Source organism: Podarcis raffonei, chromosome 8 (assembly GCF_027172205.1).
Source record: "Podarcis raffonei isolate rPodRaf1 chromosome 8, rPodRaf1.pri, whole genome shotgun sequence".
NCBI lineage: Eukaryota > Metazoa > Chordata > Lepidosauria > Squamata > Lacertidae > Podarcis > Podarcis raffonei.
The window spans coordinates 15,882,746-15,904,638 of NC_070609.1; the positions used below are offsets into that span (position 1 = coordinate 15,882,746).

At 44.7% G+C, this 21,893-nt stretch overlaps 5 protein-coding genes across 5 annotated transcripts in view; 1 reads left to right on the forward strand and 4 right to left on the reverse strand.

Moving 5' to 3' along the window:
- The window catches only part of LOC128418433 (interferon-inducible GTPase 5-like), a 49,213-nt gene extending 31,852 nt beyond the window's left edge, over nucleotides 1–17,361 (reverse strand). Inside the window, exon 1 of the mRNA XM_053398099.1 lies at nucleotides 16,739–17,361. The gene's annotated coding sequence lies outside the window, so the exon portion shown is untranslated. The remainder of the gene's footprint in view (nucleotides 1–16,738) is intronic.
- LOC128418419 (interferon-inducible GTPase 5-like) overlaps nucleotides 1–21,893 on the forward strand; it is a 169,620-nt gene that overhangs the window by 117,329 nt on the left and 30,398 nt on the right. The window lies entirely within an intron of this gene.
- The window catches only part of LOC128418426 (interferon-inducible GTPase 5-like), a 219,045-nt gene that overhangs the window by 87,052 nt on the left and 110,100 nt on the right, over nucleotides 1–21,893 (reverse strand). The window lies entirely within an intron of this gene.
- Nucleotides 4,042–5,412, reverse strand: LOC128418441 (interferon-inducible GTPase 5-like). Its single transcript, XM_053398113.1, has one exon. The coding sequence runs from the start codon at nucleotides 5,401–5,403 to the stop codon at nucleotides 4,246–4,248; it is 1,158 nt and encodes a 385-aa protein (XP_053254088.1). The 5' UTR covers nucleotides 5,404–5,412; the 3' UTR covers nucleotides 4,042–4,245.
- LOC128418415 (interferon-inducible GTPase 5-like) overlaps nucleotides 12,504–21,893 on the reverse strand; it is a 175,179-nt gene continuing 165,789 nt past the window's right edge. The window contains exon 2 of the mRNA XM_053398064.1: nucleotides 12,504–14,602. Within this exon, the coding sequence (XP_053254039.1) occupies nucleotides 13,309–14,574 (1,266 nt within the window). The 5' untranslated portion in view covers nucleotides 14,575–14,602 and the 3' untranslated portion in view covers nucleotides 12,504–13,308. The remainder of the gene's footprint in view (nucleotides 14,603–21,893) is intronic.

The following is a 21,893-nucleotide window of genomic DNA, read 5'->3' on the forward strand; positions in this document are numbered from 1 at the left end:
AAAGGATGTCATATAGAGGAGGGAGAAAGGTTGTTTTCTGCTGCTCCAGAGAAGCAGACACGGAGCAATGGATCCAAACTACAAGAAAGAAGATTCCACCTAAACATTAGGAAGAACTTCCTGACAGTAAGAGCTGTTCGACAGTGGAATTTGCTGCCAAGGAGTGTGGTGGAGTCTCCTTCTTTGGAGGTCTTTAAGCAGAGGCTTGACAACCATATGTCACGAGTGCTCTGATGGTGTTTCCTGCTTGGCAGGGGGTTGGACTCGATGGCCCTTGTGGTCTCTTCCAACTCTATGATTCTATGATTCTATGATTGTAAAATGTGTGGATATGAAGGAAAAGAATCAAAATTTCAAATAGAGGTATTGAATAATGAGTATAAAAATTTGTCTAAAATGTATAGAATGTTGTTGGAATGGCATACAAAAGATGAAGAGGTGAAATCAGTAATGATACATTGGGCCAGAGATTTTGGTTATAATATACAATATGATGATTGGACGAAATTATGGAATGAAAAGTTAAAATTCACGGCGTGTACCGCGTTGAAGGAAAATGTAATGAAAATGGTATATAGATGGTACATAACGCCAGTTAAATTAGCTAAAATGTCTAAAACATGTAATGTGTTTGAAATGTAAAGAAAAAGAAGGAACTTTCTATCATATGTGGTAGGAGTGCAAAAAGGTGAAAGGCTTCTGGGAAATGATATATAAGGAATTGAAAAAGATGTTGAGATATACATTTGTTAGAAAACCAGAAGCCTTCTTACTAGGATTGGTAGGTAATGAAATTAATAGAAAAGATTGTAAACTTTTCCAATACGCTGTAACAGCCGCAAGAATACTTCTGGCGCAAAGATGGAAGCAGGAAGAAATTCCAACAGTGGAAGAATGGAGAATGAAACTGACTGAATATGCGGAATTGGATAAACTGACTGGGAAGAGTCAATACCAGAAAGACCAAAAGTTTATTGAAGACTGGGGAAATTTACAGATTATCTGAAAAGCATATGTGATGCACAGACAACGCTTGTTGGTTTTGAAGAGTCTCTGTGAAAAATTAAGAAATATTGTAAAAAAGAAAGTAGGAGAAAGGAAGAGGGATGGTTAAAGGCAATAATAAGTTCAGAAATGTGTTAACAATAGAAATTTTAACGAAAGATTGGCAGAGAAACTGAATGTGAGAGTTAATATGAGTTGATTGTATAAAAATGTTTGGAAAATGAATAAAAATTATATATAAAAAAAGAAATGCCATTCCCTCCCAAAACAGGTTGCATCATTGTGACCCCCCACAATGAAACAAATGGTTGAAACTCCCCATTGTCACCCACGAATAGAGTGGTAAATTGTGGGAGGGGTGGTTTAGTTCTGTCCTAATCCCACGGTATAGTAGTATTTCACCTCAGCCTTCCCAAAGCAAGTAATGCTTCAGAGGTTTTGGACTACAACTCTCATCAGCTCTAGCTACAGTAGCATGGCCAATGGCCAGACATGATGGGGAATGAAGTCCAAAACATCTGGAAGGCATCAGTTTGAGGAAGGCTGTAGGGATCTTCCAGATGTCCTTTTTATTGAACATTCATATTGATTATACGTGATCCCACTTTCAATACCTTTTGCATCTGCAAATGTTTTGGAATGGTCATACTGCTTCGTTTGCAATAGGCATGGGTCCATAAAAGGTAAAGGGACCCCGAACCATTAAGTCCAGTCACGGATGACTCTGGGGTTGCGGCGCTCTTCTCGCTTTACTGGCCGAGGCAGCCGGCGTACAGCTTCTGGGTCATGTGGCCAGCATAACTAAGCCGCTTCTGGCAAACCAGAGCAGCACACAGAAACACCGTTTACCTTCCCGCCGGAGCGGTACCTATTTATCTACTTGCACTGTGTGCTTTCAAACTGCTAGGCTGGCAGGAGCTGGGACCAAGCAATGGGAGCTCACCCCGTTGTGGGGTTTCGAACCGCTGACCTTCTGATCGGCAAGCCCTATGCTCTGCCCTGCAGTTTTTAATAACACAAATGTTCATGGGTGTGTGTGTTGCCCACCTTTGTCACACTACAGAGCAAGAGTGACCTTCCAGATGGCAATAATAACTGAGTGACATTGGGGAAGTGTTGCAAAACAATAGAGTGGAATGGTATCTGGATGGCCCAGTATAAACCCCCCACTCATGCATTATTATTGTGTCAATGACAGGTTGCAGAATATACCCACCAAAAATACCAGTCTGGAGGGGGGTCAAGATAATTCACAATATTTATCATTTCTGAAACTTTCATGGAAAACTGAATGCTGATTAATTAGAATGGCCATATTTCAAAAGGTGAAAATCCAGGCACAAAGGTTTTTGAGCTTTTTTGCAAAAGTCTTTTTTGCATAACAGGTGTGGAGAAACTATAGTTCTCTGGAAGGTTTCTAGACTCAAACTCCCATCAGCCTCAGCCAGCATGGTCAGGGATGATGGGGGTTGTAGTCACACAACATCTAGAGAGCTGCATCCCTGGTGTAGAGACAAAAATGTGGTTGTGACATCAGAGGGTTATTAAATGCAAGAAACAGAGGCTGTGATCATTGTGCTAGCTGTAGTGTATATAAAATATTTAGAGTGATCATGTGAAAGCAGTGTTGATTATAACACAAATGTCCTGGCAGTGGCAAGGAAATTATTTTAATGAATTAGTTTATTTCATGAAACTTAAACACCGCTTGATTCTACTAAAACCTCAAAATGGTTTGCAAAAATAGAAAACAATAAAATCAGGGGGGAAATTCAGCCATGCTTTAAGATATGCAAGAGTTAAAATACTAAAACAGATTAAAATTACCTCAACTTTCTATTTAACAAATGCATTGGGGAGGCTTCTGTCTAGCTGAATGCCCTCCTTCAGTTTAAGTGCGTATGAGGGAAAGAACATTGTGAAATAGATGTTGCATGATACTTGTGATATAGAGCTAACTCTTGTTCCTAAAGTAAAAAGCAAATGCAGCATATATACATATATAGAGAGAGAAGAAAGGTGAATGCTGCAGCCTGCATAAATTACAGCTTGATACCATCCTTGCAAGCAGGTTCACATAGGACACTAGTGGGTGGTTTTTTTTAATCTGCCATCAGATACAGAAAAATTCATTTGTTGACTGAAATACCGTATTTTTTGCACCATAACACTCACTTTTTTCCTCCTAAAAAGTAAGGGGAAATGTCTGTGCGTGTTATGGAGGGAATGCCTACGGATGGCATGCCTACGGATTTTCCTCCTCTAAAAACTACGTGCGTGTTATGGTCAGGTGCGTGTTATAGAGCGAAAAATACGGTAATTAGAAATATAGTAAAAAGTCCATTTGTCCCAAAGTCTCTGTTTGGTATTGGTCTTAATTCTTATACATTGGGTAAAGGTTAAGGTTAAGGGACCCCTGAGCATTAAGTCCAGTTGCAGACGACTCTGGGGTTGCGCTGCCCATCTCGCTTTACTGGCCGAGGGAGCCGACATTTGTCCGCAGACAGTTTATCCAGGTCATGTGGCCAGCATGACTAAGCCACTTCTGGTGAACCAGAGCAACGCACGGAAACTCCGTTTACCTTCCTGCTGGAGTGGTACCTATTTATCTACTTGCACTTTGATGTGCTTTCAAACTGCTAGGTTGGCAGGAGCAGGGACCGAGCAACGGGAGCTCACCCCGTTGCGGGGATTTGAACCGCCAACCTTGTGATCGGCAAGCCCTAGGCTCAGTGGTTTAGATAACAGCGCCACCCGCGTCCCATCACATACATTGGGTACAGATACTAATTTAAGAAAGTAACGGTAGGGTTATGCTTGCATTCAGATTATTTCACTTAGGGTTTTTTTTATGAGAAGCTTAATGTTTATGGAATTTTTAAAATAAAAAACCTGATCATCTGGTTATTATTTTTTAATGTCTTTTGGTAGTGGTGGTTGTCTTTTTTAAAATACCACATTGCCTTTTCATGATTAGCAAATCCAGAATAACTCATGCCAATTTGATCTATTATCATTCTTGAAACAGATGGGAGAATTGATCTTTTCTTAGTGCAGACTTTGAATCATCTGGGTTCAATTTTAAAGCTTGGGACACAAACAAGCCTTTTGACTTTCCCAGACTTTGTGCTCGCCATGTCTTCTGGGAGCTTGTTTTATAAAACACACAAATGAAAACATGTATAATTTGCCAGACACTATATATCAAGCACTTAGTCATCATAGTGCATCTATTTGCTGCTAAATGGACTTTCCCCCCTCTGCCTCAAGAGCTTTGGACAGAACCCTCTGGGTGTCATCAGCAGCACCCGATATGCATTTCTGCAGCATGAAGTAGGTGCGAGGAAGCGAAATCCCTCCCGACAGAAGGCAGCCAAAGATGGGGAAATGCTCCCAGCGGTGATATTCATAAGCCATCACTGAGAGTCCCACCAAGTCGGGCAGCACCCATAAAATGGCAGAGAAGATTCCCAGGGACTGCATTGCTGCTTTAAGGGCTGTGCTTGTCTTTCCAACCCGCTGGGCCAGAGCTGCAAGGGATCGATCGTCCAGGCCAAAGTCCAGGAAGCACCAGGAGCGGAAATTTCTAAACAGAAATATGGGGAGAAGGAAGGGAACTGGGCTTCCAAGAGTGACCAGCAAAACAAGCCTTTTGGTCCAAATCTTCTCCTCCACAGTGGTTTTCTTTTTCTTTAAGATAGGCAGGCAGATGCTAGGGAAGTGGAGCAGAAAGGCTTGCCTCTTCAGCCGCAAGAGATCGTTCTTCAGCGTTTCCTGCAGGAGGGGGAAGTCAAAGCGGTCGGCTTCCCAGTTGGAGACGATGAAGACTTGTGGGTCCCTCACTCCTTCTCTTACCAAGCACTCTTTGCAGTCCTCCTGGATGTGCAAGAGGACCTTCTTCTCATTGTAGTCAGATGGCCGTTGCCTCTTGGCGGCCGACAGGTCCAGGTCTGCTTTGGTGCGCACAAAGTAGAAGCTCTTGCCCATATCTTGGATTTCACGGACCAGGTCAGAATGGGTGGAGCGGAAGCGCTGGGAGCCGACGATGACGAAGAAATCAAAGTGATTCAAATCGATCTCCTTCTCAAATTTGTCCTCCCCAAAAGTTGGCGTTCCCCTTCCGGAGTGGTCCCAAAGGATCACTTGCGGAAGTGTCGGGTGTGGGTAATCCTTGACTTGCACAGTCGTCATCTGTATGCCAGTTGCAGCAGCACGGGGGTCATCGGCACGAAGACCCAGCATGGCATTGATGAAGGAGGACTTCCCGGAGCCGGGCTCTCCTACTACAGCAATGTGGAGCGGAGTGCTGTTGAAGAAGTGCAGTGGTTTTGCCAGCACATGCGACACAGCGCCTGCCAATTGGCCCTGAGAAATGGCTACCTCAAAGTCTTCCACCATTGTGGATCTCAGTGCGCTGAAGAGAAAAGAAGCAGGAAAATGTTAAGTGACCAGCCTAATTAAAAGCATTCATTAGTGGCATGCCCTCCGTAAAATTTCCAGTGTCGCCAATATTATTATCATTTGCCAAGCAACAAAGCTTTATAGGTAGAAGGTATGAATCCCATCACATCCCATAATTCACAAGTGAGCGCAAGGATAAAGGATAAAGTGCCCAAAGGTCATGTGATGTCAGGAGCTGGAGTAGGTGAGCAATAAAACACCCGTTGTCAATGAAGTTAACTCTTTACTCAAAAAAACCCGAACAGCGCAGGCCAAGTGAACACAGCAACTCTTCCCAGTATCTCTTGCCACAATGAAGCAGTTGCAGTGACTGTAGGTCCCCACCTTCCCCCGCTCTCTTAGGCTCCTTCTTCCCCAGCAACCTGAGGTTCTTTCGTCTTGTCTCTCATTGCTCTGTCCTCTTCATTCCTCTTCATGTTCGGGGAGACCAGGGGAGACCGAAGCTGGTTACACCACAAGGGGGAGATTCCATGTCTTTACTCTGCCTCTTGACCCCCCTCCACTTCTGCCACTACCAATCCCCTGGCTCTGACATTCTTCCCCTGGGGGTTCCCTTGGGGGTTCCCCAACTGGTGCCTCCCACCACTCCTCTGCTTCCAGCCAGCCCAGGACACAGGAGCAGAACCGAAGAGCCCTGAATACAAAGAGGGACATGAGGAAGGGGACTCTCAGCATTTTAAGAAACTGCACTTCCTGATTTTTGATTTTTTTTTAGGTTGGGGACGGAGGCTGTGCCCATTACATTGATGATTAAACCTTACATGTTTTTTAGAAAGATGCAACGAAGAGTTACCTGCCTGAAGGTGGAGAAGAGGAGGGTGTGGTCAAAAAGAAGAAGGGGTTGGGGCAGTTTTATTTTATGTTTTAAGAGCGCTTCCTACCTTTAGACACTGCGTGTAAATTCTGCCCCTGCTTGTCATTGAAGTCAGAGGTTTTCAACCTTTTTATGTTCACAGCTCCTCTGACCAAGTACCCTCTTTCTGCGGCACCCCTGTGGGGCTCAGGAGCCCAGTTATGTCACCCCTTGCCTGCAGAGCTGGCAGCCTCTCATCCTTTTTTAAACACCCCCCCCCTTGTGAAGTCTTCCCTCAGCCTCCTCTCCCCTCTCCTTGGGAGTCCTCTGGCAGCCACTGCTGCTGCTTGTGGTCTCTGAGCTGCCACCCCCCTGCCTTCAAGAGAGGTGCCTCCTCACACTGCCCCACAGGGGCCTGAGACTTGTCTGTCCATTCCCAAAACCAAGGACTGGTGGTCTGTCTGGGCTCCCTCACCCACTTGCCTGCTTACCCTGAGGCCCCCCTCAGCTCCTGGAAACCAGCACCCCCTGGCCAGCCCCAGAGGCACCATTCACCTGGGGAGCCTGTAGCCAGGGCTGCTGCAACAAACAGCTGTGCAAGCCTATGGGAGGCAAGACCCAAGAAGGCTTCAGAGGAGGAAGGGAATGAAAGAGGGACGGAGGCCAGTGTTGCCCACGGCACCCCTGATCATCCTTCAAGGCACCCCAGGGTGCCACACCACACTGGTTGAAAACCACTGATTTAAGTAATTAATAACCAGATTCCCCTTATGTGTCTTAATTCTCCACCCACTTCCCCCCTCCCCCAAGCGGCACATTACAGTCGTACCTTGGTTTACAAACATAATCCATTCTGGAGGTCCGGTTGTAACCCAAGACAGGGTGTAACCCAAGGCGCGCTTTTGCCAATGGGGCCTCCCCCCCCCCCCAAATTGGTTGTAATTCAAAAAATGGAGATGCTCTTCCGGTTGCAAACCAAGGTACCACTGTATCAGCTTTCCCACGAAATGGTTTCCCTTCTCAGATTGGAGACAGCCTCCCCCCTCCTTCTCCCCAACCTGCGGAAGGACCAGACACAAATTCCTCGCCTCCTGACCCCTCAGCAAACCTTTATTTTTTCCCCTCTTCTCTCTCCCCCTCCGAAGTTTTTCGGGGTGAGAGAAATCACCTGGAGGGCTGCTGAGATTTTGTATTAGTGTTGCTGGGAGAGGAAGAGGACGGAGTTGCATGAGGAAAGTGAGGGGGTGAAAACAAACGGGGGGGGGAGTGCAGAGCAGGGTCAGGATTGGAAAGTCGGCCGGACGTTGGGTCCTTTCTCTCTCTCCCCCCTCCCCACCATCTTCCCTTCAGGGAGGGAGAGAATGGGATGGGAGGTCTTTTCCTGGCATCCAAGGTGAGGGAAGAATCAGGAAACGAGCGGGAGGGGCTAATGAATGAGGTCTCCCTCTCTCTCTCCCTCCCTCCCTTCCTGCTCCAGGTGTGTGTTGGGTAGGCAGGCGAAGAGCAGCCTGGAAGGGAGGGCTGTGTGCACCAGTGGAGAGATCTGGGATTGCAGGGGGGGGCAAGGGAGGTGGGCTGTGGGCTTTGTATGCGTGTGCGTGCGTGTGTGTGTGTGTGTGTGTGTGTGTGTGTGTGTGTGAGAGAGAGAGAGAGAGAGAGAGAGAGAGAGAGAGAGAGAGTATACCATCTCCAGCTCTGAGACCAGAAAGTTATCACTGTGTAACAAATCAGTATGATATGGTTTGGACGTTCCATTTAGGGCTATGTGTATTGTTTTACAACTGAATTACATTTTTAAAACTGTCAGCTCACATCAAAATATCATTTTCTTTGCTGAAACCTTTATTAATAAATAATAAATTAAATATTCTTCTGCTCCAGAGGGTAGGGAAACAAATGGCTTCAGATTACAAGATTGCACATGAGGAAGAAATCGTTTATTTTTTAGAAAAGTGCTAACATTCTGCAGGCTGCAGAGCTGCTTTCGAGCCCCCATGATGAGCTGGCTTTGCAAATCAGGCAGGCAGGAAGGACACCAAAATCTCCTCAGAGTGATCCTAGACTGACAACAAAGCCTGTGTCTTATCTGACACCCTCAGCCTTAGGAGTCCCCGGTATTATCCCTTCAAGGGTTTCTACAGCCTCACGCAGAGAGACTCACCTTCCCTTCCCCCAGCTTGTCCTCCAGCTTCCTGCAGCCTTGGCAGCTGGAGCTCTTCGCCACCCCCACCCTCCGACTCCCTCTCAGTGCAGACAAGGCAGGCAGGTAGCAGCTGCATCTGCAAAGCCATCTGAGAAGCGTCTACATCAGGAATCTCTTGTCCCACGCTCTCAGTGCCAGCAGTGGCAATTTTAATCTGAAATCTTTTGACACACTGTACTGCGGACAGAGTTCAGAAACGGCTGGCACTAATAAAGTTCCCTATGGCAGAATGCCCCTATCACTATGAGTTGTTTAGACTCTGAGATATGATCAAAAAATAATAAACCGAATGACTTGCGCACAGTTATAGCAGCCAGCTCCCAGGGGACGAGATATTGAAATATTGAAATATTGGAGGGGGGCTGCTCCACATCTTCTGATCTATGAGGTGAGGCAGGGCTTACCAGCCTCATCCTATATTTTAAGTTGGCACCCCAGCACACAGTCCTGTTACTTCTGCTGCTTGGCTTCCTCTCCATCTCCAAGCCTGGCAGGAGTCATGTTCTTGCTACTTTCTCGCAAGGGCAATGGCAATGCCCATGAACTTTTTTGGGAGGGGGTGCCCCTCAAATATGATATTTGGAGGGGAAACACATGTAGACTCCTAACTCTGTGGTTAAAGTGGATATCAGAGTCTGTCACAGGGGGAGGGGCCTGCTCTGAAGCATGCTGGGCAAGTGTAAACCCCATGAGACCCCCCCGTGTGCCCCCCCCAGCATTTTCTAACTAGGGGAGGGGGGATACCAGCAGCTCCTCCTATTCAGCATGAGGCCACTGCAGAGACATTAGCTCTCTCCCAGTGTTTTGCATTGCTTACTTTTACGAATGTAACTGAGCATCAAACTCTGCCCTCAGCATGGCAACCCCAAATTTCCAGAGCTTGTTTGCCTGAGCTCATTACGGAGGTAGACACCATGTTTCCTTCCCTCTTGTCCGGCTGTATACTTGAGCTGCCTTCTTTCACCTCTCCAGGAGATTCACGTTTGAGAGACTCCCTTTGCATGGCATCCAACTCCTAGGGGCTGTTTCATAGATGTTGGAAGGTGCCCAAGCTGATTGGTGCAACCCAGTCAGATGGGCAGGGTACAAATAATAAAATTGTTGTCGTTGTTGTTGTTGCTCTGAGTCATTTTGGACGGTGTTTGGCATTGTTGTTGTTGTTGTTCATGATGATTGAATTTATATACCACCCTATACCCGGGGGTCTCAGGGCATTTCATAGAATAAAATCAAGATATAAAACCACAAGATACCAAATAAAAATAAAACAACAGAATAATACCCACCCCAAAAAAACACATTAAAAAGGGCATAGGATGTAAAGTGGACCAGCCAAAGACCTGGTTGAAAAGGAATGTTTTTGCCTGGTGCCAAAAGGTGTATAATGAAGGAGCCAGGCAAACTTCCCTGGGAAGAGCATTCCACAGTCGGGCAGCCACTGCACAGAAGGCCTGTTCTTGTGTTGCCACACTCTAAATCTCTTGAGGAGGAGGCACATGAAGGAGGGTCTCAGAAGATGATCTCATGGTCCAGGTAGGTTCATATGTTGTTGTGATTACAAGTATATAAATTGTTTTTAAAGATGGAATAGTGAGTGAGATGGGTTGGCTGGCCTGATCTGGTGTGATCTGGGATTGCCTCAACATAATGTGACCCAATCCTATGTTGATACAAATTGGCCCAGTCCAATTCATTAATTGGATTGGGCTGGATCTGATGCACAGCCCAGGTGAAACGTGTTCTTAAGTAAGCTGAAATTTATCTAGCAACACTTAGCTCTAGAGCCTCTGCTGCCATTTTGTCCCAAGTCTCTTTCTCAGTTGCCATAATTCTCCTCATGAAGTTCCATTCTCAGCACCACAGAAACTTCAACACGAAACATAAGTCCCTTGCAGTTCGCTCTCAGCTGTTCAGAAAGCCAAAGCAGTGTTGTAAATCAGATGGTGTTGGGCAGAGTCTGAGAAGCTTGTGCTCAGACCCACCCATGAAAATATCAAATAAGTATGGAGGAAAGTAAACCCACTTAACTTCCTCCACAAAGATCCCCTGGATTTAGGTAGGCTCAATCCAATTTGTAGGGTCTCCTATGCCTGCAAATTTCACCCACTTTGGCCAAAAGGGGATTATTTGATTCCTCATTATAATGAATGGGGACACAGAGCTTTATTTGGTTAGAGTTGTCTGGAACCCAAAACACAGATATAAGCAGAGAGAGTACAGAGTAATTAATGCACAGATACTTGGTCACACCTGGTGAGTTGGAATGTGTTTGTCAGGAGTGTGTGCAGGAGCCTGGCCCTGTGACTGGTAGGGCTTTGCAGGATTGGGGCCTTCCTGAGTTTGGCCTGGAAGGGCAAGGCGCTGCCGCACAGGGGAGGCTTGACAGAAGACTCCTAGCACCTGGTGGCAGGGGTCAGGAGGGGTATATAAGACCAGCATTTCCTTCTGCCTCTTTGCCACAGCAACACGCTACCCAACTAGCTGTGCTTCGGTTTCCTGACTCCTGGTTTCCTGACCCCCGGACTCTTGGCTTCCGTGCTCCCGGTTTCCCGATTCGTGGACTCTTGGCTTCCTGACCCCTGGACTGCTGATTCCTGCTTCCCGTCCTCTACCCCTATCCCGACGTACTGAGCCAGGACTCCGACTGCCTGTAACCCGGACCGTGACAGTCTTTCGCTATTTGTCAATAAAAACTATATTACTTTGTATGTTTATTTGTGTTGGCAGCCAGTGGGGGAACATTTCAACCTCCAAGGATGTTGCTGTAAGGCTTTACAGAAAAGCTGCATTCTGAGGAGGGCTAAACTCATTCCACAAATAAGAGCTGGTGTTGCTGACTCCCAGCTTGATGCATAGCCAATACATAGCCACCTCTTAGTGTAGCTGCTAGTAGCTGTCAGTGTAACCACCTCCAACAGCTGGAAAAACTTGGATTTTTATCTCAGCAGCTGATAAAATCACATATGGACCATAACAATCTCAAAAACAATTGGCTAGTGCTTGGAATGAACAAGTTCAATGTGCACTGAATTAGTTTGAAAAACATCTGAACTACATGTGAAAGTAGTTCCCATAATTTCTGGGTAAACTGAAGATGAATTAAGTTGATGTTGGGGCAAAACGAAGAATGATTTCTGGCTCATCTTCAAGTTCATTGTCACTTTCTAAATGCTTTAGAATATTTTTGCCAAGGATAATTTGGATGAACTTGAAGTGAACTGAACATAAAGAGATTTGGTTTGTTTCATAAAGGGATGAACATGAATGGGAATTAGTTCTTTTACAGACATGTTGAACTTGAACTAGTTCCAAGCTCTGATATGGACAGAGACCTGATTTGAAGTCTTGTTTCTTCTGATGATGTTGTCTCTGGTTTCTTTGTTTTCTCAAAGACCAGGAAACAAAAAATGGAAAATAAAAAGCACATATCCCTCAAAAACAAAACAAAACAAAAACAAAGAAATAATATGAAGCACCTATCTGGAGTTTTTTGTGGCAGGAGGACACCCAAAACTCCCTTGACTCCAACAATGTTGAAGATGAACCAGTCTTTCTCAGTTTCATAGCATTCCAAAATACAAGGAAATTTGTGGGTATGTGTATGCTTACTTCCAGAGAAAAAACCCTCCCCAAAGGCTCAGGCTTCCCCTACCCACCCACCCAGCTGGTGAAGAAAAGAAAAGATTAATCATTACAACAAGGAGGCTGAGAGAAAACAGGTTTGTGGTTCAGGTTAGGACACCTAAATTTTGACACCTATAGCTTTCCCATGCCTGGATTAAATGATTTTTTAAAATAAAAATTAGAACAGTTGGGGAAATAATTGCAGTAGGGAGGATTCAGAAAAAAACATTTCTTATAATTTTAATATTTATTATTTTATTGAGATTAAGTAAATAAGAGACAAGAAAAGAATAGCAAGCAAAGGAGAGAGAGAATACATTAAAACATTTTAAAAAGCAGCAATAACAAAATAACCATAAAATATACTAAAGGCTACAAAACTATATAGTATATTTTTGCATGGATAAGCATGTCTCGCAGGATCCCACCCAAGACGATATCTGTGTTAGATCTTGTTTAATTTCAACTGCTTCAGATTTTGATATCTCCTCATTAAGATCAGTAACTTTTTGATCCAGGGCTGTAATTTTAATATTCACCTTTGCTATATTATCCTTCAGACATTAATTCTGCATCACAATTAACTTAAGCGTATCAGCAACAGAACTCTTTGAAGCCATTTCTCTTCTCTTCTTTTCTCCATTCTTTATGCTTTGCTGCTGTGAATTTGCTCCATGTCGGAGGGGGAGACATCCATGTTTTAACCCTGACATGTAGGAGATAAGAAACCTCTAAACTGGATAAAAATTGCCCAGGCAGGCTACTGATTAAGCGTTGTTACAATAGGGCTGCCATATGTGTGGGATTCATCCGTTGGAAGTAGTGTCCAGGCAGAATTCTTGAAAATTGGTAAAAAGGTTTGTGAAATGTCAGAAGTGTTGTTTTTTTGGGTAGATTTCCTTTAAAATAGCTCAAAAACCTCTTTTGTTTTTGGGAGATTTTGTCAAAAAAATCTCATCAACTTTGCCCTCCCCATCTCTATAACTTTGCCCCCCCCCCCACAATAAGCTCAACAACTTTTGTCTCTAGATTTTCACTTTTTGAAATATGGCAACCCTACGAGTGCTGAGCTGAAGAGTAATAAAGGGAGCATGTTAGGATGCCATGTTGCAAAACCAGAAGACGAACTTGTGAAGAAAGCAATGGGTTGGTGCTGTGGTAGAAAGATGAAATAATGCATGTTGTACCTGGATGTCTCTTCCCAGGTAGATGTATTGGCTGTTTACTTGCATTTCTTGGGCTCAGCAGCCTTTGCCAGAACTTTCTCTGCATCTTTCACAGCGTTTTCCAGGAAATTCTTCAGCAAGTAGAATGTGGTAGCAAAAGAACTGCCCCCACCATAGAGAGACCCCAACACAGGTATGAAATCCAGAACCGCCTCTACCGCTGTGATTGCTCCCCACATTGCTGACCTCTTCAAGATATCCATGACGAATTCTGTTGTGATCATACCAGTGCTTGGGGTATGTTCAATAGCAGATTTCAACTCCTCAACAGGTTTCCCCACACGATTTGCTAGTATATTGAGGGAATCTTCATCCAAGCCAAAAACTTTGCAGATATCCCTCATTGTCACAGCCACAATGGCAATGTCACAACCAAGCGAGAGGAATGGGACAGGAATCAACCCAACAGAACAACTCACCATGGCTTTTTTCCATATCAGGCTCTCCATAGCAGCCTTTTTCTTTTTAATGCTATCTTTTGTTAAAATTGGAAGAGACATAATTAAAACATCTCTCTTGATTTCGTCCTGTTCCTTTTCAAAGGTCTCTTGAAGCAGGGGGAAATCATACTTGCTGAAATCCCAATTCGATATTAGAAAGACCCTTGGAGAAGACTCACCTAACTCCTTCAATTTCTCATAGCTATCTTTCCGTATAATGTCAAGAGTCTTCTCCTCACACAGCATCATCTCATGGATGTCCCCCTCATAGATGCGTTTTGACCGCCTGTAGTTTTCTATATCGATATCCACTTTGCTGCGCACATAGTAGAATTTCTTCTTATTTTTACGGATCTCAAGAGCCAATTTGGTTTCATGTATAGTGAAGCGATCTGAGGCGATGATGATGAAAAAATCATACTTGCTGAAATTGACCTTCTTTAGGTATTCCTTTGCATTAAATTCATTTTTTCCAAGTCCTGGTAGATCCCAAATTTTGACTTTGGGGAATGCGGGGTGTGTATATTCTTGTGGCACCATTGTTGTTTCTATCAGCCCAGTCAGAGCTGCACCCTTTTCATGGTCTTTCATTCCCCGCAGGGCATTGACAAAAGATGATTTCCCGGCACCAGATCTTCCTGTGATGGCAATTTCCAATGTGGTGTTATTTAATAAATTTGACTGCTCTTTAGCTTCAGCTGAAACAGCTTCAAATGTTTTTCTTTTGAAAGCAGACTTCACTTGAGCAAGGTTTATTCTTATGGTTTCTGTTGTTTCAACATATTGTTTTTCTGTTGTTACTGTTGTTAGGGCAGGATCCATGACAGTGATTCCTTGTGGCTCAGTTTATCTGTGAAAGAAAAGAAAATTACAATAGTTAAATGATAGCCTTCAACACACTTTTATGGACATATTTACAATCCATGGTTTATGGGGGGGAAATCAATTTACATAGGACATATCTCTAAGACCAGTGGGTTGTTTGAGCAGCAGTTGGTAGTATTTCAATAAAGTGAAGAATTGTGCCTGTTGTCAATCTCTCAGAAATCTCTATGTGCATGCATTCACACATAACCCTTAAAACATGTTTATGTGGGATGTGGGTCTTTTTTGAACTCAAATTATTCATTCCTCTAGAGATGTGTCTAAAGGAAGCATTTACACCCCACTAAAGATTCCCCTTTTTGGCTAAAACTTTGGATAAAACACTTCATAAATAAATAAATAAGTCAGTGCACTGTGCATATCCCTCGTATATTCTGGCCAAGTCTTGTCCTGCCACTTTTACAAAACTCACCAGTAAAAAGAAGAATATTTTTAGAAATGTCATGAAGGGGGAGGTAAAAAAGAAAGGAGTCAGAGGGTCAAAATAAGTGATGCAGAAAGAGCCCAGAAATATTCTTAAAGGTCATTAATACTAGGGAAAATATCCACATTGGGTTCTTGTCAACTAACTTTTATTTAGCAATGACTGAATAAAATTAATAACCATGCCTAAGGTCCATTAATTTTAATAGATTTACACTGAGTAAATGTTAGTTGAAGACAACCCATTATCAGCAACATTATCTTGTCCTGAAAGCTATATAAATATAACAAATAAATAAATGAAATACAACCAAAAGAAAAAAAGAGCATAAAATCCTTTTTAGAATTAAAGACATCCGAGGACCTAACTGCATGATACTTAAGTGTGGGTGTTATCAGTGGAGTTTTGTTTGTTCGTCTGTCTGTCTGTCTGTCTGTCTGTCTGTCTGTCTGTCCTAATTGATATGGGGAGGTGATTTTGCAGCAGGACTAAGGTGCATGGAGAAGGGAAGTTTCATATTTCGTACCACAGTCATGGAAGGATACGGAAAGCCCCGAAAGGGCGACTTGGGAAAGTCGTAGAAACATAGCACTGTAGAGTTGTAAGGGACCCTGGGGATCATCTAGTCCAACCCCCTGCAATGCAGGAATATGCAGCTGGTCCATACAGGGACCTGCAACCTTGGTGTTATCAGCACCACGGTCTAACCCACTGAGCTATCCAGGCTCATTAGGCAGCACCTACCCTGAACCGAGAGTAGCTCCAGCATCTTCTGCCCTGCCTTGAACCCTTGCCATGCAGTTTCTCTAATCAGAAGTAGCTCACAGATGCCATTTTTGCACGTCAGCAAGTGCTGGGGCGCAGCTGTGGTCCTGCTGCTTTCTTGTAGTCTTAATATCCATCAACTGGGGGGGGGGCTCTGCAGAGGGATATATTGAATTAACACACGAAAGGGAGACCGGTTGCATTGGCTTCAGGGCAGTTACTTAAAACTCTAAAAGTAGCACTACCTACTTGTGGCATGTTATTTATTCCCTTTGACGCGGAGAAGAAGCGCAGCCTTCTAGAACATCATTGCTGGTAATAATATAATTGTTTACAATATGATATGATCAGTCTTTTTGGGGGGGGACGCAGGGCTATACATACCCCTAAACATTTTGTTGTTACCACCTCCGATGGCGGCTTCCTTTCCTTTCCCAGAAAAGAATCAGGAAGATGTTAGTGCACACAATTTCATGCCAATGTGGAAGTTACTGTGAGCTGTCAGCTGTGTAATATGAGGTAATGCATATTCTTTGCACTTCTGTCCATTTATTGTATTTATTTCCCCCGACTTGAACTATAAAAAGGTGGTTTTGGATGGTCAAATGAGAGTACCCCTAAACATTTTTAAAGAAAAAAACTGGATATAATATGATAATATAATATAATATAATATAATATAATATAATATAATATAATATAATATAATATCACAATAGCTATAATAGAATTAATGTAATAACAATAAAAAGGAAAAAAGGTAAAAGGTAAAAATAAAAAAGTAAAAGGTAAAAAAAAACCCAGCAACAACAATTGTTCTGCCAAGCAAGAAGCTCAGAATCTCCTTTAACGCAAACAAGCTAAAAAACCCCACAAAAAACCGGAAATCATGAGAAAAGTTCAACTCCTTACCTGCTGCCAGATCGATTTTTTGCAGCCAAGCTCAGTCGTCTTCTCGGAGGTTTTGCTTCGAGGTTTCTGGCGCTTTTCTCTTACCTTCTCTCATTGTGTGCCTCTCTTTTATACCCTCTTCCTCCTGATCTTCACACCACTAAAAGCAAAAAAGAAAGCGAAGGTAACCAGCGAGGATGAGATAAGATCGCAACAAACAGCCGAAGCCGCATTCCTGGCCAGAGTCCAAGCAGCCCGGTGGCCAGCGGGGATGCTGCCTTTTCTGGGAAGTCCCAAAGGATCACCTGTGGAAGCATCCCATGGAAGTAATCCTTCACCTCTGCTGTTGTTGCCTCTGTGCCAGTCTCAGCAGCACCTGAGTCGTCTGCATTTAAGCAGCGGGGCATTGATGGAAGAGGACTACCCAGAACCTGGCCTTCCTACTACTGCAATGTAGAACATTTGCAAAGGAGCTACAAATTTCCCAGTTTTTTTAACCTTCTAGTTAATCAGGTGCATTCATTTCAGCCGGTGTGCTCTGAGCATGAGTAATGTTGGATAAAATCCATAGGCTGGGGTGTAAATGGCAGGCTGGGGGAGCAGAGCAGCGCTATGAGGAGAATTCGGCTGATCAGGGCATGTGACGTCCATGGTTGCACAACCAGACCAGCATCTGCAGTACATCAGATGCGCACTGGGCACAGATATTTAATATAAGAATGCAATGACAACAAGGTTCTGCCTCATGTCTGAAGTGCGTCAAGTTCTTTCTTCCAACCTGCTCTCTGCATAGACCTCTCCTGTTATTTGGATTAAAATAGATATGGGGGGGGCAGTGAAAGGATTGCATTAGCATGTGCAGAGATACACTATTCTGCTTAAAGGGAGCCCTTTCGACACTAACTTGTCTACTGCGGGCCTCCTGCACATCATTTGTCACATGACCCATTTGCATTGCAGAAAATTCTGAGAATGGATAAGCATCATGGAAAGGTCTTACCCAAATACCTTCAGTGAAGAGGAAGTCCTTGAAAAGATGAGGAATGACTTCAAGAAGCAGCTTGAGAAGTGCTTCAGGAACACCATCCCTCAAGTCCTTTTGATCTCCTCCTGGGACCTTGGCAAGTATGACTTCCCCTGACTGGTGGAGACCTTGGAGAAAGATCTGTCCTGCCTGAAGCCTTCCCAACTTTTCATCTGAGGTCATAGAAAAGAAGAAATCTGCACTGAAGAGCCACCTGTGGAAAATATCCCTGGCATCTGCTGGCATCAATGAGATTCCCCTTCCAGGCCTTCCTCTGGCTTGTGATGTTGCCCTCTTGCTTGGGTCCCTGGTTGCCTTCTACAAGAGATTTGAGCTGGATGATGGCTCCTTAGTTAGGCTGGCCAGATTGGCCAGGAAGCCTGTTGAAGAACTGAAGGCTGTGATTAAGTATCCTCAGAGGAAAGAAATGACCAGGGATCTGGTTATAAAGAAAATAATCGATTATGCAAAAGAATTATTCCCGCTTTCGCTATTTAGAAGCTTGGTAGTAGCAGGGGTGTCTTTTGCCATCACTTACTGGATGCTGTCAAGCTTCCTGAATAATCTAGCTGAGGATGCTGAAAGCGTCATCTCTCAAAGTGAGACATTCTGGGTTAGGTGGCCAGGGAGAGTTGCCTGCACACACAAGTTTCCACAGGGGCTAGAAATTGTTTTAAAACATACAGTCTTAATGGCGTTTGATATCCTTCTGTTACCGGAAAATCCGAGGGCTCCCTTGGGTAAAATCAAGACACCAACCAGAGCAATTTGAAGCAAATCAGCAGCCTGTAGGCTTGGTCTTTATTGAAAAAAGACTGTCGCGACAGGACTCCCACCGCCCACAAGGTGAAGCAAGATGGAAGCCCAGAACAAAGGAAGACCCCAACTTTTATTAGCTCCTAATCCCCTAAGTTACACCTCTAGAAATACATCATATTTACATCATGACTATATTAAAAATAGGAGGAGTTGGGGAGGGGTTGTACAGGTAATCTGAGTATCCTGACACCTGGCCGGAGCCCCTTCTCTTCCTTCACATGAGTCATTTTCAGGAAACAAAGGGAAAGGTGCAGTTTCCTGCCCCCTGAGGGGAATCCAGTCACGGTCCCTTTGTCAGAGTCTGTGTTGAATACACTAATGTATGCAGTTCGTTGTGTCCTTGATAGTCTTCTGTCTGAGCCCATCAAGATGACTATCAAGGTTGCCATGTCAACTGGGAAGGGCTGCAGAGTACGTGCCTGCTTGGTCAAGGGATTATGGCTGACTGGTATCAGGCCACCCCCCTTTGATAGTCCTTGTAATATGAAGCAAAATAAAAGTGGTCCAGTGAAGATCCGATATACGGCTGATTTATGGAGAATTTATGAAGAATACTGTCCTTGAAGTTCAAAGCACCTTCGCCTTCCCGGAAGAGGTTTGCAGCATTTTGATTAAATCAGTCACGGTCAATTGGACTCGGAAACTTTGTATTTGAGGTCTGTCAAAGACAGAGAAGCGGGCGCCTGCTGCCTGCAGTATCTGCGTGGCCGCCACAAGGGGCGCTGTTCAGTAACGCTGATTGGCTGGAACAGCAGCTGATTGACCCCGAGTTCAGGCAGTTGGTCTACCCATAATAAGGATAGGGCGAGGTAGAGTGTTACGGGAAAATACATGAAAATAAAAGGGTTCCGTGCGGAGCTGTCAAGCTAGCACTTCCTTATTTACGGAAGGCTTTTAGGGGATGCCCCTCTAGAAGGGACATCTCCAGGCTCAGGGAGGTGGGAGGTGTGTGTGTGTGTGTGTGTGTGTGTGTGGTGCTTGTGCATTACGTTGCAATGAAGGGGGGGTCTCCTGCTACACTTACTACCTGTCTTGTAGCCCAGCAGTCTCCTTGCCTGAGCCAAAAGAGCTTCTGGGGGGGGGGTGTTGAGGAGTCATAGACTGCTGGTTTGAGGGGACTTCAGCATCCATGCCAAGGTGACCAGCTCTGGGGTGGCTTAGGACCTCATTGTTGCCATGACAACCATGGGGCTGTCCCAACATGTCAACAGCTCAACCCATGTGGCAGGCTACACTCTGGACCTTGTTTTCTCAACTGGGCAAGAAGAGCGTAATCTCAAAGTGGGGCATTCTGACATCAGTGCCTTGTCATGGTCAGGTCACTTCCTGTTGAGATTTAGACCTTCAGCATCTTTTCCCCTCTGCAGAGCTGGGGGACCTAATAGGATGGTCCACCCTCAGAGATGGCTCTGGGGGGCTTCCCATCCTGCCTTAGTAGCAAAATAGACACGCGATAAGTGCGTTGGGTTCATCTTAGGGCGACCACATTTAAGTTTTGTTTTCTCAGAAATCACCTGTTTGAGCAGAGCTGTGTGCTGGTCAAGCGGGGGTGTAATTTATGCTCCAGAATAACAAAAAGCCACGACTACTTTCCCCTTTCCAAGATTAAGCGGGGTAAATAAGTAATCAGCAAGAGAGGATTTATTGCTCTGTTGCTGAGCAATACATGATTGCACCAGTTTATTTATTTTTTTATCATATCTCAGAGTCCAAAAGACCCATAGTGTTAGCAGCATTCTGCCATAGGGAATTTTATTAGCGTCAGTCATTTCTGAACTCTTACTGCAGTACAGGGTGTCAAAAGATTTCAGATTAAAATTGCCACTGCTGGCACTCAGAGTGTGGGACAAGAGATTCCCGCTGCAGACACTTCTCTGTTGGCTTTGCAGATGCAGATGCTACTTGCCTGCCTGGTCTGCAAGGAAACTGTGTTGGGGGATGTGTGTGGAAAGAGATATTTGTGTGGAAAGAGATATTTGAAGATGGCTATCGTATCTCCTCTCAATCCAGCTCCTTCAACAGTTCCTCATAAGGCTTGGTTTCCAGAGCTTTGATCATCTTGGTCGCCCTCCTCTGAGAATGGAAAAGCATCATAAGGCATGTTATATGGGTTCATATGCTCAGACCTGTCAGGTTTCACTGTCAGGGTCCATAGGCTGGGAATGTGCATAAACTCACAGATAGGCTATGCCTTGTTGTATCTGTGTACTGAAGATCAGAAGTGATGACCGTGTATCACCGGTTTTGATCTTGAAATGACATACATACTTCTGATGGGAGACCCCAAACAGAGACTGAAAACCCCCATGCAGTTTAAAATCACCGAGGTACTTTGAGCTTATCTCTGACAAAAGCCTAATAAACTGGTACAGGCACGTATTTCTTACTAAATGGTCTGGTGCTGATTATTTGCAACTTTTTATCCTGCATAACCTTGAAAGGGAAAGTAGCTTTTGGTTTTTATTATATCTGAGCAGAAATTACATCCTGTTTACAAGTTTTCCTCTCCACCTCCCCTGCCCAGCACACAGCTCTGCTCAAACAGGTGCTTTCTGAGAAAACGAAAGCTAAATGGGGAAACTATAGGTCCTCCATCTTGTAAATCATTTGTAGCTTGAAGCTGTTTGTTATGTACTGAGTTGAATAGGATCCAAACTTCAGCAGTCAGATTGGTCCTAGAATAATAGGATCCAAAAGGCAGCAGTCTGATTGGTCCTTGAACAATAGGATTCAGAATGCAGCAGTCTGATTGGTCCTAGAACAATGCAGCAGTATGATTGGTTGGCAGGAAACACCCAATCATGCTCCAGATAGAAGTGCCGTGGGCAACACTGGCCTCCGTCCCTCTTTCATTCCCTTCCTCCTCTGAAGCCTTCTTGGGTCTTGCCTCCCAGAGGCATGCACAGCTGTTTGTTGCAGCAGCCCTGGCTACAGGCTCCCCAGGTGAATGGTGCTTCTGGGGCTGGCCAGGGGGTGCTGGTTTCCAGGAGCTGAGGCGGGGCCTCAGGGTAAGCAGGCAAGTGGGCGAGGGAGCCCAGACAGACCACCAGTCCTTGGTTTTGGGAATGGACAGACAAGTCTCAGGCCCCTGTGGGGCAGTGTGAGGAGGCACCTCTCTTGAAGGCAGGGGGGTGGCAGCTCAGAGACTACAAGCAGCAGCAGTGGCTGCCAGAAGACTCCCAAGGAGAAGGGAGAGGAGAGGAGGCTGAGGGAAGACTTCACAAGGGGGGGTGTTTAAAAAAGGATGAGTGGCTGCCCAACCTAAAAAAAAAATCAAAAATCAGGAAGTGCAGTTTCTTAAAATGCTGAGAGTCCCCTTCTTCATGTCCCTCT

Bases quoted from the DNA above. Each gene is read 5' to 3' on its own strand.
- LOC128418441 (XM_053398113.1), bottom strand. From the start codon at position 5,403: ATGGTGGAAGACTTTGAGGTAGCCATTTCTCAGGGCCAATTGGCAGGC.